Source organism: Tachysurus vachellii, chromosome 13 (assembly GCF_030014155.1).
Source record: "Tachysurus vachellii isolate PV-2020 chromosome 13, HZAU_Pvac_v1, whole genome shotgun sequence".
NCBI classification, from domain to species: Eukaryota; Metazoa; Chordata; class Actinopteri; order Siluriformes; family Bagridae; genus Tachysurus; species Tachysurus vachellii.
Window position 1 is genome coordinate 12,530,779 of NC_083472.1, and position 16,004 is coordinate 12,546,782.

The following is a 16,004-nucleotide window of genomic DNA, read 5'->3' on the forward strand; positions in this document are numbered from 1 at the left end:
TCATTTATAATCCGCTTCAATGTCCATGGCCACTACAGCACTTTTCTATGGGTGATAGCTTGTCCTACATGTTTGACTTGTAACAGAAAATAGCAGATCGACACAGATTTGCCTTCAGTATGTCGTGTTTTTACTGATATGTAGCCGAGCGCTAGTCACATCATGTGCAGCCTCTGTTATTACATGTTGCAGGTACTGACTGTTTACATATGTGTAAATACGATCATCTGTTCATGTGTGTGCAATGATCAATAAACAGAAGCCTGTGCTTTCAACTTAATCAGCTTTCTTATTACTGACTTTGGTCTGATTTTGAATATAGCAGAAAGTGTCTAGATGATTCAGCCATCACATCAACAGACTCCTTTTCAGCTACTTTGGCATCGAATGTGCCCGAGCATAAACCGATTATTATAAAATCACAAGCCTCAAGAGCATAGTCACTCAGTAATGAGACTCAATGTGATTTGGTGCATTTTCTAAAGCAGACGTATTGGAAACTTTTTGTACAATGAGCAGTGTTTTAGCATGCACTCCTTAACTGATGTGTAGATTTTCTCCACAGCTGGAGGATTGTGCTCTCCAAAACAGATGCTGACTCATCTCAGCTGGGTGTAGCTAGTCCACAGCAAGAGATCAGGTAATGTGCTCCTTATATGGTCCGAAAGATCCACGAGAATGACTCTTCACTGAGATAGACACAAGTAATAATGTTTTGCAGAACTTTTTTGCTGGATTTTGTTGTCCTTAGACTGCCCGTCAAATGCTTTGGAATATGTGGAGTTTCCTAAAGTTGACAATTAAGAAAGAATAAATAGTGCTCCATCAAAAGCAAATAACTCTTTAAGGGCTTCATTATTTACTCAGAGTGTAATGGGTCTTAAAAGAAAGTACACTGATTCGGTGACGCAGTTGGAAATTGTATCAACTGTAAAATCTATATGCATTTTTTTTTTCTAGGATGGTTCTGGATTATTTGTGTTTTATAATTTTTCTTTAACCAGAACCAATTCCTTGACGTTTAACCACAAATGCTAATGCAGGGAGTTCAAAAACTTTTGACTAACAATGTACATCATTGTGAAGTTCAGGATCTTTTTTTCTTTCTCTTTTTTTTTTTTTTTTTTTGTCGTCAAACCTAACACTGTGACAACAGTGGATCATAGAATAAAACGACTTAAGACAAACTCGTCTAATGAGTCTCTGCCTGCCATTGTTTAAAAGATTCTTGCTTTATAATATACATTCTTTGTATGCATTCCTGTCTGGTAAAAATTGAAACTACAGACAGAGGTCACATCAAGTCAAATAGTCTCCAACATAGAAATGAGAGCCAACAAAATCCCCAAAATGATCTTTGGAATTAAGTAGACTTATTGCTACCCCAAGTGATGTACTAATATACATGGTCAAATACACTAATAGTTTTATTGCTGCATAGTACAGGCGTATTTAAGTAATCATAACATATTCTATAAATACTTTTAGTTCACCTAAATAAATATAAATACAGTATTTTACTTTAGGGTCTTTATAAGGACAACAATGACATGACAGTTTTACAGAGACATAAAATAAATTGGTTTCCGTTTGAAGCATTTATAGTTTTTTAGTCTCTTCTGAACTAAATCTGCAGCTATTTCTTTTTCTCTCTTTGACAATTTTTTTTTTCCAAAAATAATGTTATATTGCTAGGACAGTTATTTAAAATAGATTCTGTTGACAATCTCATGATATGCTTGAAGTACTGTCACTCTTGTATACAGCTAATTCTGGCTGTGTGTATCTCATTGGTTGTGTGTCAGTGCATAGTCTGGCAAAGAAGACCTGTCAAATTACTGTGAAAACTCAGACCGGCATCAATTCACCACAAGCAATATAATAATAATAATAATAATGTCAACCTATATACCTTATCACCTCTGACAACAGGTCATTTATTCATCCGTTCATCTTGGGTGCTATGAATAAGAAGCCTATCCCTGGAACACTGAGTGCAAGGTTTGAATACACCCTGGGTGGGTTGCCAGTCCATCACAGGGCACCATGCACCACATACACATTAAAAACAACGTAATGTCCAAAACTGAGAACCTGATAGAACCCCAAATAAAAAGTCGGGTGTTTCAAATTAATATTTACATTTGTAGGAATTTATACAAAAATTGTACATGGATTTTATTTTTTAATAAAAATGAGGTTCATTAACGTCAGCCTGCCCCTAATCCTTCCAGACACTTCATACAAACTGAACTGTTTAATTGTTGCTTTAAATTGCAATTATTATAGCATGATGATAATCCTAATATCGGTCTAAGGATCAAAGTTTGTAAAGGATGTTGAAAAATCCCTCAATTTCTACATTACAGAACATTACATCTTAGTCTAAACTGTTTATTGTAGAATCTTCCAACATATTTCTCCTTCAGTTCTTGCTTACATCTTTGCTTTTCTGTTTTAAATTACTGGAGCTATGTCTTTTCTCTCTTGCTGAGGTAGAGGTTGTAAATTCCTGGCTGAAGTCATTGTTAGTGTTTACATAGCCCTTGGATCTCCTCCCGTTTTTTTTTTTCTCACTCTCTTCCTGAGCACGAGCTCTTTTTAAGAGCAGGTCGAGACACAAACCGTTAGAGCTCACGCAGGCTGGGCATCAGTGGCTACTGTGAGAGAGCAACTGCCACATTTACATATTGGTAAGTTTTATACTAAATTTACTCTCCATTTTTGGCTTCTTCACATAAAACCCAATAAATACCCAAAAACTTCACTTGTATTATAGCTTTTGAGTGTGCCTGTGACAGCTGGATTACCTCAGAGACGCTAACATTAATGCTAATATCACACACTGGGGCTTAAGTACGTTGCTGAAAGATTTTTTGGTTTTTCATTTTTGATTTAGCAATAGCAATTATCTATTTTTATAGTTTAGTTTTGCTTTTATTGTATGTAAATTATCTGAACCAAACTGCAGAGTAAATGTGCAGTAATTTAATTCAAGAAGAAGTTGATTGTTTAAATGAACTATATAAAATAACAAACATAGTCTAAAAAGCGCAATTAGCAGGACTGCAAAAGACCTCACCTTGTCTAATAACAACTTCACCTTGTCTAATCTATCTATCTATCTATCTATCTCTGTCTGTGTGTGTGTGTGTGTATGTATATGTATATATATATATATATATATATATATATATATATATATATATATATATATATATATATATATATATATATATATATATATATGTGTGTGTGTGTGTATATATATATATATGTGTGTGTATACATGTATGTATAATTATAAGCAGTAATTTTAATTTAAATTAGTCAGGTTTTCCAGGACACATATATATATAATTGATAAGGCCTTATTAAAACCAGCTCAGCCAAAACCATGAGCTTTATTTTCCCAAGCAACTTTTCCACACCTAGATGTTTGGCCAGTAAAATGATATCATGTTAACTCATTTTTTCATTTTCCTCCCATTTCTATTATTTAACATCTCCTCAAATTCTCTGATCTTTTTGTTTTGTGTCTGTGATGAACATAACATCAGAGCTACATCATCCTTGCAAAAATATTTGTATGCAGTTAAGAGGTTCATCCATATAAGGTTTGTGCTAGCTGAGAGCACTGTTTGTACTCCTGGCTTCAGTAATCGAGAGCTTTTTGGAACACAATTTGTGTAATTAGTCACCAAAAGAGTTCCAGCAGCTGGATTGTCTCATTCTCTCATCATGCTCCTCTGCTCTCCACTAGGGGGAACCTGTGAAACTCAAGCGTCCACCCTCAGCACTGGAGGTCCTAATTAGGTAATGTGGAGCTGTGGACACATGTAAAGGGACATTCTGTCCACTGGGGGCAGAGTTGAGTCCCTCCTACTATTCCCCTTTATCTCCAGCTGGCTGGATGTAAGCCTTATAACTGTCCCATAGCGATAATACTAAACAGTTCTGTCTAAAATGACATAACTGTATTGTGCAAATTCATCTCACCACAAAGGAATAGGAACGGATAAGTCCTATTATAAGGACAATGTATAATTTTTATAAATAAATGAAGAATGTACTTTTTTTTTTTTTTTTTTTTTTTTTTATGAAAAAGAGAAATGCAGGAGATCTGAGTAGGTTTTTAAAGTTTTAGAAATACGAGTTCCTTAATGTGTAATATATATGCATATGAATAATTTCTTCAGTGAAATTAAATGAAATTGGGGCATAGAATTTATTATCACCACATATACATTACAGAGTGGATATACGTATAGGTAGAAGGATGTTGGTGATGGAGCTGCCAGGTAAGAGGTGAAGAGGAAGAGGAAGGCCAAAGAAGAGATGTATGGACGAGTTTAAAGAGGACATGAAGTTTATTGTAATTTCTTTTCTCCTTGCATATCCTAACTGAGGAGCTTGAGGTCGGAGCGCAGAATATCCTTTGAGCCTTATACGTACATATAGCATGAGAGAATCAGAATCAGGTTTATTGGCCAAGTGTGTTGACACACAAAATTTGGTTCCAGCTGTTTGTGACTCTCAAATGTACAGACATAAATAACACTATAACTATACAAGATATTACAGACTATACAAAACAATGCAGATGTGATACAATAGACATTATGAGTACAGAATATATGACTGATCAGTTATGCACATTGTGTGGGAAATGCATGGTGCAAATAACAATATTGTGCAATATTATGCTTTTTGTACAATATACAGCAGCAGTGGTGTGTAATATATACAGATGATGTGATGATACAGATGATAATTTGTTAATTTTACCAATTGTAGGTCTCATTTAAAACGATGAAAAAATACCCCACTGTTATGTGCAACTGTTTCTCAGAAAATGTGTAATATGGAGCGAGTGGTATAAATAATGTTGCACTCACTTTATTCGCATTATGTCTCCTAACCTCTGTCTGTGTGGCTTATCTAAGGCAACTTTATCAGGATAAGTTCACAGTGAGTTCTTACATGAAAAAACCTTTTAGTATTTTATTTCTGGGAGAATATAATGTGTGTGTGAAATTAAGAGCAGACAGTTCCAACACTAGGTATAGGCTGCATATGCACTTGGTAGTGACTGTATATAGACATATTCTTTTGTCAAATCACTGTGCTGTTGTAATTGATAATGGTAAACTTGGCAGATGGATCTTTCTAGTGAGAGTTAGGGCTTGGTGCAGGCATGTCTAGAATGCTGCTTTCCCAGGCTGCCCCACGTTTCCTGTCTCTCTGTGTCCTCCAACTTCACATTCTTAATAGAAATCACTTTCAGCACTCTGCGGATGGCCCTTAGCATTATGATGGACCAAGCTAGAATTTTGTTCAAGTTGTCAAAGAAAAAACAAGCACAAATCATATACATTAGAATATACAGACAGGCCACTTTATTTGGTACTTTTTAATATATAATTTTACATTTTAATAGTTTATTGCAACTATATTTACAGGATTTTTTTTCACAATAAAACATAATGGGGAAGCTGTAGCCGAATGGTTAGAGAGTTTGACTCCTAACCCTAAGGTTGTGGGTTCGAGTCTCGGGCCGGCAATACCACAACTGAGGGTGCCCTTGAGCAAGGCACCGGACCCCCCCAACTGCATAAATGGCTGCCCTCTGCTCCGGGTGTGTGTTCACGGTGTGTGTGTGCATTTTGGATGGGTTAAATGTAGAGAACGAATTCTGAGTATGGGTCACCATACTTAGCTGTACGTCACGTCACTAATTACAGATAATTATTATTATAATGTTGATAAAGTTAACATTATAAAAACATCTTAAAAATGAAAAGGTTTAATCTCACTCAGTGTGGACGGTGAGTATCAGTGAACTGCCATTCCTGAACGTGTTTTTTCCGAAAGATATTGGGTTCAAGTTCAAGATATGTCCTGAATCCACTGCAGCATTGTCTTGACTGTATTCTTCAGGTTCTGTTTGTGCTAAAAGCTGAACCTGTGCTTCAATCTGAGGTCATGTGCACTATGTAGCATGTTCTTCAAGGACCTTTGCATTTGTCTGCATTCATCCTTCCATAAACACTGACTAGTCTCCCTGTCCCTGCTTCTGAGAACTACTACCAATCCACAATGCTACCGCTACCATGTTTCATAATAGGGATTGTAGAAGCCAATTATAAGCCAATGCCTGGTTTTGTGTGATGAAATGCTTGGGATTTAACCCCAAAAGCATTTTTTTGTCTCATCAGAGTAATGACAGAGTGCCTGTCATGGCTCCTGTGTAGTAACTCTACTATAAATACCTGGCAGGCTCTCACATCTCTGCACTATTAGAATGGCCATTAGGTTCTTCATCCCTTCCTGTCCAAGGCCCTTATGGCTCTGTTACATAGCTTAGCCAGAAGGTTAACAGTAGGGAAGAGTCCAAGCATAATATGTGATTTGGGACACAGGGTAGGTTTTTTTTCTTGCAAGATCCCAGTTACCCTTTTATGCTATCAATAAAAAAATCCCAACAACAAACCTGTCCTCAGATTAAACTAGTTGGGGATGGGGAAGGTGACTGTAAAGAGCATTTGCTAATACTGAGCTCAATAGTGTTACTGTTCAGCTCATGAATGATTTTAAACACTTCTGGATAGAATCTGTGTCACATTTGTACAAAATGTTAAAAATAACATTTGGATCAGTTCCTGTATTGGGTCATTATCTCATTGTGAGGATGCACAGTGGTTCTATACAGTGGATGCAGTGCTACAACTGGCTTTAATCCAGAGACACATTTAGTGCCAAATTTCATTTATTCCTTTTCTTTAACCACTTGCATTTGTCTACCAGTTTTCACTCTTATACAGCTGCTTTGGCATATTATAATGTATATGAAATACTAGTTTTAATTAATTCTCAGATGTTTTGTCACGCAGTGAGTCTGAAGAGCTATTCTGTGCATGTTGTGTGCATATGCCTGTTTTTTATTTTTTGAAAAGGGGCTATGTTCTGTTGGATCTTGTTTGTTGGTTTTTGTGTACATGAACTGCTTCCTGAAACACTGTTCTGCCTCCAGCTCCTTCATGAACCTACCTGATTCTTGTCTCACTTATGCTGACCTTCATAATCAGTGTTTATAAACAAGCTGCAGATGGTCCTGACCGGATCAAGAGCACTGCCTCTCTGTCTGTGGAGGGGGTAAGATAACAGATGAGTGAGGCGTTGTTTAAGGGTTGTGCCAAAGGGCGTGAGCAGGGCTATTTCAGGGCTATCCAGAAGGGATGGTCTCAGGAGAGGACAGGTGGAATGACACAAAGCTTTCCCTATTGTATAGTAACAGCTGTATTTCCACCAAATGACTCATTCAGGCCAATGTCAACATTCCAACTTTTCAGAAATGAAATATATAGAATCTATTTTAAAACACATACATCATCACACAAATGAGACCAGAAATCACATGGGGAGATACTGTGTGTACTGCAGGGTAAAATAAACATAGTTTGTGCTTTTTAAGAATTTGTCATAGTGGAAATTTCACAACATATAATTGCGAATTATTGTATTTATGATGTTCTATATTATTTATACTAGCCTACTTGGCTGTTCGTTTGAATGGGTTTAATCGAAAATACTGTTATCTTGAATCTAATGATAAATTTAATAGAAATTAGTCTTCTGTGATTGGATAGTTCAGAAATTAAGAGCTCCAAGTCACTAATGGGAACACCATTTCAGTGTTTATACAAATTTACACAAATGCATTTTTGATAAAATGCCAAAACTTTGACTAAAGTTGATGCGTGATTTTTACAATGTCAATTTAAAATAATTTAGACAATATCTATTAGAAACTGCTAGAAGCTAATGCAGAATGATATGGTTTCAGCAATTAGGTTAAGATGTGTGATGGAAACAGTTTAAAGTTGTAAGTCACAGTACTATAAATTCATAGCTAAGTAAAGGTAAGTACACCACTATTCATGAGAGGATGAGACATGCCCTAATAATCTCATGTGTGGCTGAACACAGAAATCATAAAAGGCTAATGGCTTAAATGTATAACAAAGACACAAATAAGTGAAAGATTATGTTTGATAAATGATACACACACATTATATAAACACAGAAAGAATGCTGTGTATATATAAATTACACCACACACACACTGTACGTTTTAGAGCCTAAGCCTTTGTAGACAGCTGATCCACTTCTCCATTTCAGTATAGTACACAGAGAAGCTTCCAAGTATCTAAAAGCCCTGCTGTGGAAGTTCCAGTCTGTATTGACGTCCCAACAAAGGAATTTGATATCTAGCCCTCTTTCTATGCTCACCTCTTCCCCCACTCATTTGGGGCATACCCTAACATGGTTAGAACATGCGGTGGTTTAAGTACTGTATAATAAAGCCTGGGGCAGCACAGAATGTTTGGAGGTGGTTTGAAGTTGGGGTTGTGTGAACAGAGAGTGGGGTATTGGTGCTTACTAGGGGCAGGCGTGGTTTCACTGGGTATATATAACAGTGGGAATACTGTTTATTTACCCTCTACATTGAATTCCTTGGTCTAAGAGTTTCTCTTTCCTGCTAGGAACCAACCATGACTTTCTACAGGCACTCAGGTAAAATGTGTTTGCTCTACTAAAGATATGGTTGGATTTATAGAGCATCATTCAAGGATTCTGATGGCTTGCTCTGTACAAACCTAAATTCTAGGTTGACTGATTGGTTTCTGGGGTTGTTATCCGTGGATGCTGATGTGACCAGTATTCACTGTTGTGGTTGTTCTGTAGGATTTGGGAATTTAGTTTCCTGATTTGTTTGGTGTCTGTCTGTCTGTCTGTCTGTCTGTCTGTCTGTCTGTCATTCTATGTAAAATCTGAAAGCTATTGATCTTAAACACTACTAAGGTGTTTCTTCTGGTGAGGTGGTTATTGTTGGCAAAGAAGTTTTGTGTGACTGGATTGGAGAATTCAATAATTCGCTTATGTGCTATGGATTGTTATTTTTATTTATTTAAGTACACATTTATGGTCTCCGCTTTAGATACAGTAGTTTCTTGATTTAGTTGATGGATTTAGTTTCCATCTCTGCTGGCTCTTCCTCAGTGACTCAGTTCAATCCTATGAAGACCTTTTTGTATAATCCATGTTCTTCCCACTGGGACAAAATTGCTACTCTATTAAACTCACTGGCAGAACACACCAAAAGGATCACAGAGGTTTGATGATGCCAAATGACCTCATAGTGCTCAGGTCACAGGGATGAAGTTCAGATTCAGACTCCAGAGCACAATTACTTTAAAATTATCTGCATTGTTTCAAAATTTATTTTCAACATACTATATTAAAGTATGTACTATACTCAAGTCTGGAAACTTCTTTACATTGGACCTGCATTGATAGTCACAGAACAAAGCTACATGTGAAAAAAATACATAGGAGAGAAAACGAACAGTTGGAATGTCAGTGCCTGTGTAAAGGGTTTTAGTAATATAATTTGAAAAGGATACTTTTCAACTTTTTGACCTATGGATACTTTACAGACTGTTTATATTGTACTGTATATGACCTCCAGTGGTATGTTAACAAATGGATCTATGAGTAACACAACACCCAAAGACCGTTGACATGAAAAGTCCACTGGGATGAATTAGTCTGTCCTTCAAAAAGTACTCTCTTTATCAATGGCCAAAGCATGTGGCTCTGTCAGCATTAAGTGAAGGTCTTAAAGCTAGTTGGAACTCATAATTGTGGCCAGTTGGATAGCTGTCCTTTCATACATATCTCTTAGATGTTTGGTATACTGTTGCCAGGCTATGCATGATTACAGCCAACATGGAGGGAGGATGGATTAGCCCGACACATTCATCATCCCATTCTCATCTTTCAGGCGTGGAACATCTGAGTCACCCACACAGATATAAAGCTGCAATGTCATTGTATTTACTTTCATAGGTTAAATAAAGCTGCTGACATTTGGTGCTGCTAATACTGGACTGACATCTTGAACGAATTAGTGCTGCATTGTTATACTTCATGAATATAACAGCGAAGATAAATATATATGTTTATATTATTATATCATATATTACAAAATCATGATGAATAAATAAAAATACATGTATATCTAAAACATATAATCTTAAACATATAATTTCAGATATTCTTTATCTGTACTGTACTGACCTCTTGAGGCAACTCTGTATCAGTAAAATAGAATATAAATGTACAAATTTAGAATCAGACTTCTGAATACAGAAGAACATGTCTAGCTAATCAAAATGCATCTTCTTTCTCCTGTCTGACATCACTACAGGCCCACGTAGCTATCTCAGCTCCATCATGACCGAGCGCTTCAACTGCTTCTACTGCAGAGATGATCTGCATGGCAAAAAGTACATCATGAAGGATGAAAAGCATGTGTGTGTGCGCTGCTTTGACAAGCTGTGTGCCAACACTTGTGCAGAATGCCGTCGACCTATAGGAGCTGACGCTAAGGTGGACTTCCTCTTCATTTACCAGAGAAATACTTTTACACGCAACCAACCACCCACTCTGAAACAGTGTTGAAACAGTATACAACAGTATTGTTGTAGCTATACTGTACGATCAGACTTCATTTATGTATACTTTAGTACCTTTTAACCAGTGCTTTTATCCCAGTGTGTTTTGCATAAACGGATGCCTAAATAAAACTGACTTCTCTTTATTTATTTACCCCTTCTATCTCTGTTTTAAGGAGCTGACCCATAAGAACCGCCACTGGCATGAGGACTGCTTCCGCTGTGCCAAGTGCTACAAGCCACTGGCCAACGAGTCTTTTGCAGCTAAAGATGATGGCAAGATCATGTGTGGGAAGTGTGGTGCCCGTGAGGACTCACCCCGCTGCCAGGGCTGTTACAAAGTCATCATGCCTGGTGTGTGATTCCACTCATTCGTCTGTTATTACAGTCTCATCATTAGCAAATCTATCCTCCTTTTCAGTATTCCTTCAAGTCAGCCCTTGGCCACTGTGTTTCTCTTCAGGGTCTCAAAATGTGGAGTACAAGCATAAAGTGTGGCATGAGGAGTGCTTCATCTGCTTTGAGTGCAAGCAGCCGATCCGCTCGCAGAGTTTCCTGACCAAGGGGGACGAATTCTACTGTGGAGCTTGCCATGAGAAGAAGTTTGCCAAGAACTGTGCCCGCTGCAAGGAGGTGACTGCTGCAAGCAAAGAGTAGAGCAGAGGTTCCCAACCCGTGGGTCACTGAGGGCATTATGTTTCACACGCTGTGACAGAATGGCATTTAACAAATAAAAAAGTAAAGTAAAACACTACTAACAAATAAGTCTTCTGGACATCTGACCCTCACACACCAAAGCTTCTTGATGTGTTTGAATGTATGCTTTTATATACACAGGCCATCTAGTATACATTTATATCGTCTATATGTATAATCACATGAATGACTCTAATAACAAATCATAATCACCCCAAGAATTTGATATATTTATATAAATTTGATTTGATATAGGGGGGCACGGTGGCTTAGTGGTTAGCACGTTCGCCTCACACCGTATGTGTGCCCTGTGATGGGTTGGCACTCCGTCCAGGGTGTATCCTGCCTTGATGCCCGATGACGCCTGAGATAGACACAGGCTCCCCGTAACCCGAGATAGTTCAGATAGGCGGTATAAAATGAGTGAGTGAGTGATTTGATATATTTTTAAGATTATATCTGTAAATGCAATCTACAGTATATATCTTTAGAAGGCATAGACCTTGACACCACTGAAACGCTTCTTTCAACTTGTAGTTCTAGCAAAAAACAGGCTATTTATTTTATTCTATGAAGTTCAGTTCAGATATTAATGACATAATGGCCACCGTGTTTAATTCCACAACCCAAAATGAACTTGTAAGTCTGAGAGATAATGAAGATTTTACACAAAAATTGGGAAAGCCCTTCCTTGGTCACAGAACCTCTGCTATCCACACACCAGTCTGTAAAAAAGTTGTCTGTTCCAGTACAATACATGTACAGTATATATTTCATTATTATAGTTCACCAGATTTATTCAATGTACTGTACAAATGTGATTTCAGTGCTTGAATATTTTCTTAACATTTCTTTAAATCATTTCTGTCATCCATCTTGCAGCCCATCACCTCTGGTGGGATCAGCTATCAGGATAAACCCTGGCACTCTGAATGCTTTGTGTGCCTCACCTGCAAGAAGCCGCTGGCTGGTGCTCGCTTCACTGCTCATGAGGATGATTTCTACTGTGTGGACTGCTACAAGACCTCTGTGGCCAAGAAGTGCTCTGGATGTCAAAATCCCATCACTGGTAAATATGGATGATGCTGAGCTGTAGCGATTTAATGTGTTTTAGTGAATTTTAATAGTTAGAAACCACTAATGTGAGGGGAAAAGAATCATCTCCTGTTTGACACACAAATAAATTTGCTTCTTACAGGTTTTGGCAGAGGGACTAATGTGGTGAATTATGAGGACCACACTTGGCATGAGTACTGCTTTAACTGTAAGAAGTGCTCTCTCTCCTTGGCTCACAAGCGCTTCGTCATGCATGAGGAGAACATCTACTGCCCTGACTGTGCCAAAAAGCTGTAAGACTGCAGATGATGTTTCCAGATTGCATTTTATGGAAGTTTCCACCTTATACTGGTGGCAACTAGAATTCATTATTAGTGCTTTTGGTCTGCTCCTTAATTGGTGATTCAATAATCAAGCTAATCAAAGGCAAAAAAACAAACAAAAAAAAAAACAGGGCAAATAGGATGGTTTTACTGATGATGTGCTGCACAGATTGAAGCAGACAGTATTTTTCTTGGTAGAAAATAGCAAGTGGTGTGTAATCAGTGTAATAAAATTTGCAGTCAGTTCTCCATTACTTCACAGCAGTACACGAGTGTCTCTGGTGAGATGCAATACTGTAATAAGATTTTAGATTCAATTTAAATACATAAAACCACGCAGGCTTTACTGGAAGATTTGTCATGCCGCTTTGTGAAAATGTATTTTGTCTGTTTAACATAATTAACACACACGAGTATTATGCTTTTGAAATTCTGATGCGACACATTTAACATGAATCCTTTGGCATGCAACAACATTAGTATATACTTTATTCATGGCATTTAGAGTGAAGTAACAATGAATCTGAACAATAAATTTCAAGCTTCAACTAAAGCCTTCATTTATGAATGAAAAAACCACAAAAAGTTTACAGATGGTATGAACATCACAAACATTTACTTATTTTATCTAGCAAAACTTTATTTGAACAGTTTATAGCTTTTCCAGTATAGTTTGGGTAAATTTACAACTATATTTTTTCAAGATACTGAATATTGCATCCTATTTAGAGCCCTGGTCAATAAAATGATTGTCATGGCCAGTGAAAGCATATCATGTAACATTTAGTTTTTAATATAGGAAAATAAATATACGTCTCATCCTTTTTCTAAAGGCACCATTCTATCCTAACACCATAATGAGCACTATAAGCTAGACGACGGCTCTGAAACCCAAAACACTCAAAAGGTTTACAGGGTCCTGGACGAAAGAAGCTGCAACTGCACTGGTGTGACCCTGTCCAAGTGACCACACTGACGTCCTGCAAAATCAGCACACATCAAGATCACAGAGATTGCTGACTGCTTGTACAGCAGCCACTACAAGACTTGAAGCACTTTGGGGTGTCTAACAATATTGTAAACCACGTGGAAGGGAGGGACTGCAGAAAGGCTAAAGTAAACAAAAAGGGTTCTGCAGCCCAGCTCTCCCTTTACACGCCAAGCACATTTATTTTTCTTTTGCCCGAGTGCCTACACTGGAATTCTAGTCAGTGTTTGGGTCTCAACCTGAAAATTTTAATTCTGGGGTGTTCCTTGTCCTGGACAGAAGAAAAAAAAAAAAAAAAGCAATTAACTAAAGCAGTGAGCAACAAAACATGGCTTTCAAGTAAACGATCCATGCCTATAAGGGAAAGAGGGGTGTTATGAGAGGAATGATAATTAGTTTATTAGTAAATGACCATGATCTTAAACAGTGAAATGCCCTGTGCTCAGTGGCCCCAGACATTTCTGAGTAATCTAGTGTATAAAAAAAAGTCCACACGTGCCCAAAATAGACTATATATTTGGACCAATACAAGTCTCTAATAAACACTTCAAGCATTTGAGGTTCAAGCGTTTCCTTGCAACTACTAATAGTGCTATGAAACAGACAGGAACTCAAACATTAAACATTAGCATTTCTTTTAGCTATGAGCCCTGAGCACAATTCATCTGGATCCACCACCAGGATTTCCAATTTATTTAAACCTGGTCCACATCGAACGTTTTTATGCAGTCACACCAAGACAATCATGTTTGAATCAACCTGACAGCATATTTTACCCAAAATAACTTGCAATAACCTCCAGCAACATTCATATTCCTCATCCATCCATTCCCCGGACAAACGAACAGGCCCAGGTTCTTTCGTGTTCTACATCAGATACTGTTGAGGAGCAGCAGAAGAAACGTGCACCAGAGACGAACCAACCAAAATACACTTCCCTTTTACTTCTACTCTCTATTCCTCAAGCCATATAGGAGAACAGCTGAATACTGATCAAGTTCATAATACTTACAGAATAATGTTTTAAATATTACCTTTATGAGATAAATTGTACAAGACATAAAACTTAAGGATTTAAAAAAGTCAGAGGAAAAGAAAGGTAGACTTCAAAACACTTTAGGACCTGACAGAATTATGACCCTGAGGGAATGTGGGAACACTAGCAATTATTCAAGCTTTGAAAACAGACCAGAGAATCACCTCTGCTTAACGTTCTACAGGGAAACAACACGCACCTACACAACTCATCTCAATATGCAGTAATCAGGAACTTACAGTAATTTCTGTGTGCTAGAATGACATAGTAGAGTAAGAAATAGATTCACTCTGGCATTCAGAGATGTACGTTAGTTTTGGGACTCTTACATTAGACTTATGTGAATATCTAACTGAGAAATAGAAACGTCCACATCGGCAACAGCCACAAACCTGAAACGAACAACGTTAAAACCTTCATTCAACAAGTTACAAATGTTTCCAGGGTTTTTTGTTTCTTTTTGTTTTGCCTGGAGCACCTTCATCCTTTAAAAACTAAAGCAATTTGAAAAGGTTTTGGCTGAGCTTGAAATTCAGCATTTTAACCAAATCCTATTGTCACTTTTTTATGAAATACCTTGACCAAGCTTTGCTAGGGTTAGAGTTTAAACAACAGCAGGAAAGAAGACAATTATCAGCCTGTTGCCTGCGTCATCACATTAGATTGGGCAGTAGATGGAAAATGCAGGTAAGGGGCTACATGCATTAGAGTAACTTTAAGGAAGCGCTGCCAAGGCCCTCTATAGACTCATAAGCAGAAAAAGCCTGGATAACAGTCATAGTTGAACAGTACTTACTCAGTTCACCAACAAATTATACCAGTGTGAGAGAGTTGGAAGTGTGCCTCCTCTGACCTCAACAGCTTTACTTCACATTAATTGCTCACTTCTGCTTCGGCCCACTGACAAACTGGGATCATTGAAATAACTAATTCGACTTTAACGAAATACAAACAAGAAAACAAAATGAATAAAGAAAAGAACGAGTCATAAAATGCAAAGTCAGAAGAATAAATTACAAAAAGACTCAACATAAAAATAACATTAATATTGACGAGAAAAAACAAACGAGAAAACTGACAAGATGCACAAAACAAAAAGAAAGAGGCAGGAAAACAGAAAATTAAGCATAATGAAAGATTATGTTTCCCTGAAGCATTTTTCTTATTTTCAGCTTTTAAAAAAATGTATATTCAACTATATTTTCGGAGGTGCAGACGTTGAGGCCTTCCTCTGTGATTCAGTTTCTCTGGCTGTCCAGCTGAGCACAAGGAACTTTGGAACTCAACCAGACAAACATCGTGGAGTGCAATTAGCCACCGTCCTTGTGCGAAGATGTCAAATCAAATCTCTGAGGAGAATTATGTTGGGGAGGGAGGGAGGGAGA

General features: G+C 37.4%; 2 protein-coding genes across 15 annotated transcripts in view; one reads left to right on the forward strand and one right to left on the reverse strand.

Moving 5' to 3' along the window:
* The first annotated feature begins 2,544 nt into the window (after positions 1-2,544).
* fhl1a (four and a half LIM domains 1a) lies at positions 2,545-13,148 on the forward strand. 2 transcript variants are annotated; one of them, XM_060885697.1, is made up of 6 exons: positions 2,545-2,693; positions 10,274-10,455; positions 10,697-10,874; positions 10,984-11,153; positions 12,099-12,285; positions 12,415-13,148. In XM_060885697.1, the coding sequence occupies exons 2-6, from the start codon at positions 10,300-10,302 to the stop codon at positions 12,567-12,569; spliced, it is 846 nt and encodes a 281-aa protein (XP_060741680.1). In that variant the 5' UTR covers positions 2,545-2,693; positions 10,274-10,299; the 3' UTR covers positions 12,570-13,148. The 2 variants fall into 2 exon arrangements, with proteins under 2 accessions (XP_060741680.1, XP_060741678.1); XM_060885695.1 differs by lacking the exon at positions 2,545-2,693 and adding an exon at positions 8,420-8,577.
* Positions 13,052-16,004, reverse strand: part of map7d3 (MAP7 domain containing 3) — a 28,646-nt gene continuing 25,693 nt past the window's right edge. For all 13 annotated transcript variants that reach the window (XM_060885684.1, XM_060885693.1, XM_060885685.1 and 10 more), the window contains one exon: positions 13,052-15,968. In XM_060885684.1, coding sequence (XP_060741667.1) covers positions 15,961-15,968 — 8 coding nt within the window. In that variant the 3' untranslated portion in view covers positions 13,052-15,960. The remainder of the gene's footprint in view (positions 15,969-16,004) is intronic.

Excerpts from the sequence above, each read along its gene's own strand:
- fhl1a (XM_060885695.1), top strand. The coding sequence starts at position 8,556 with ATGACTTTCTACAGGCACTCAG. Across the intron at positions 8,578-10,273 it reads GACTTTCTACAGGCACTCAG|GCCCACGTAGCTATCTCAGC; the intron begins GTAAAATGTGTT and ends ACATCACTACAG. Across the intron at positions 10,875-10,983 it reads TTACAAAGTCATCATGCCTG|GGTCTCAAAATGTGGAGTAC; the intron begins GTGTGTGATTCC and ends GTTTCTCTTCAG.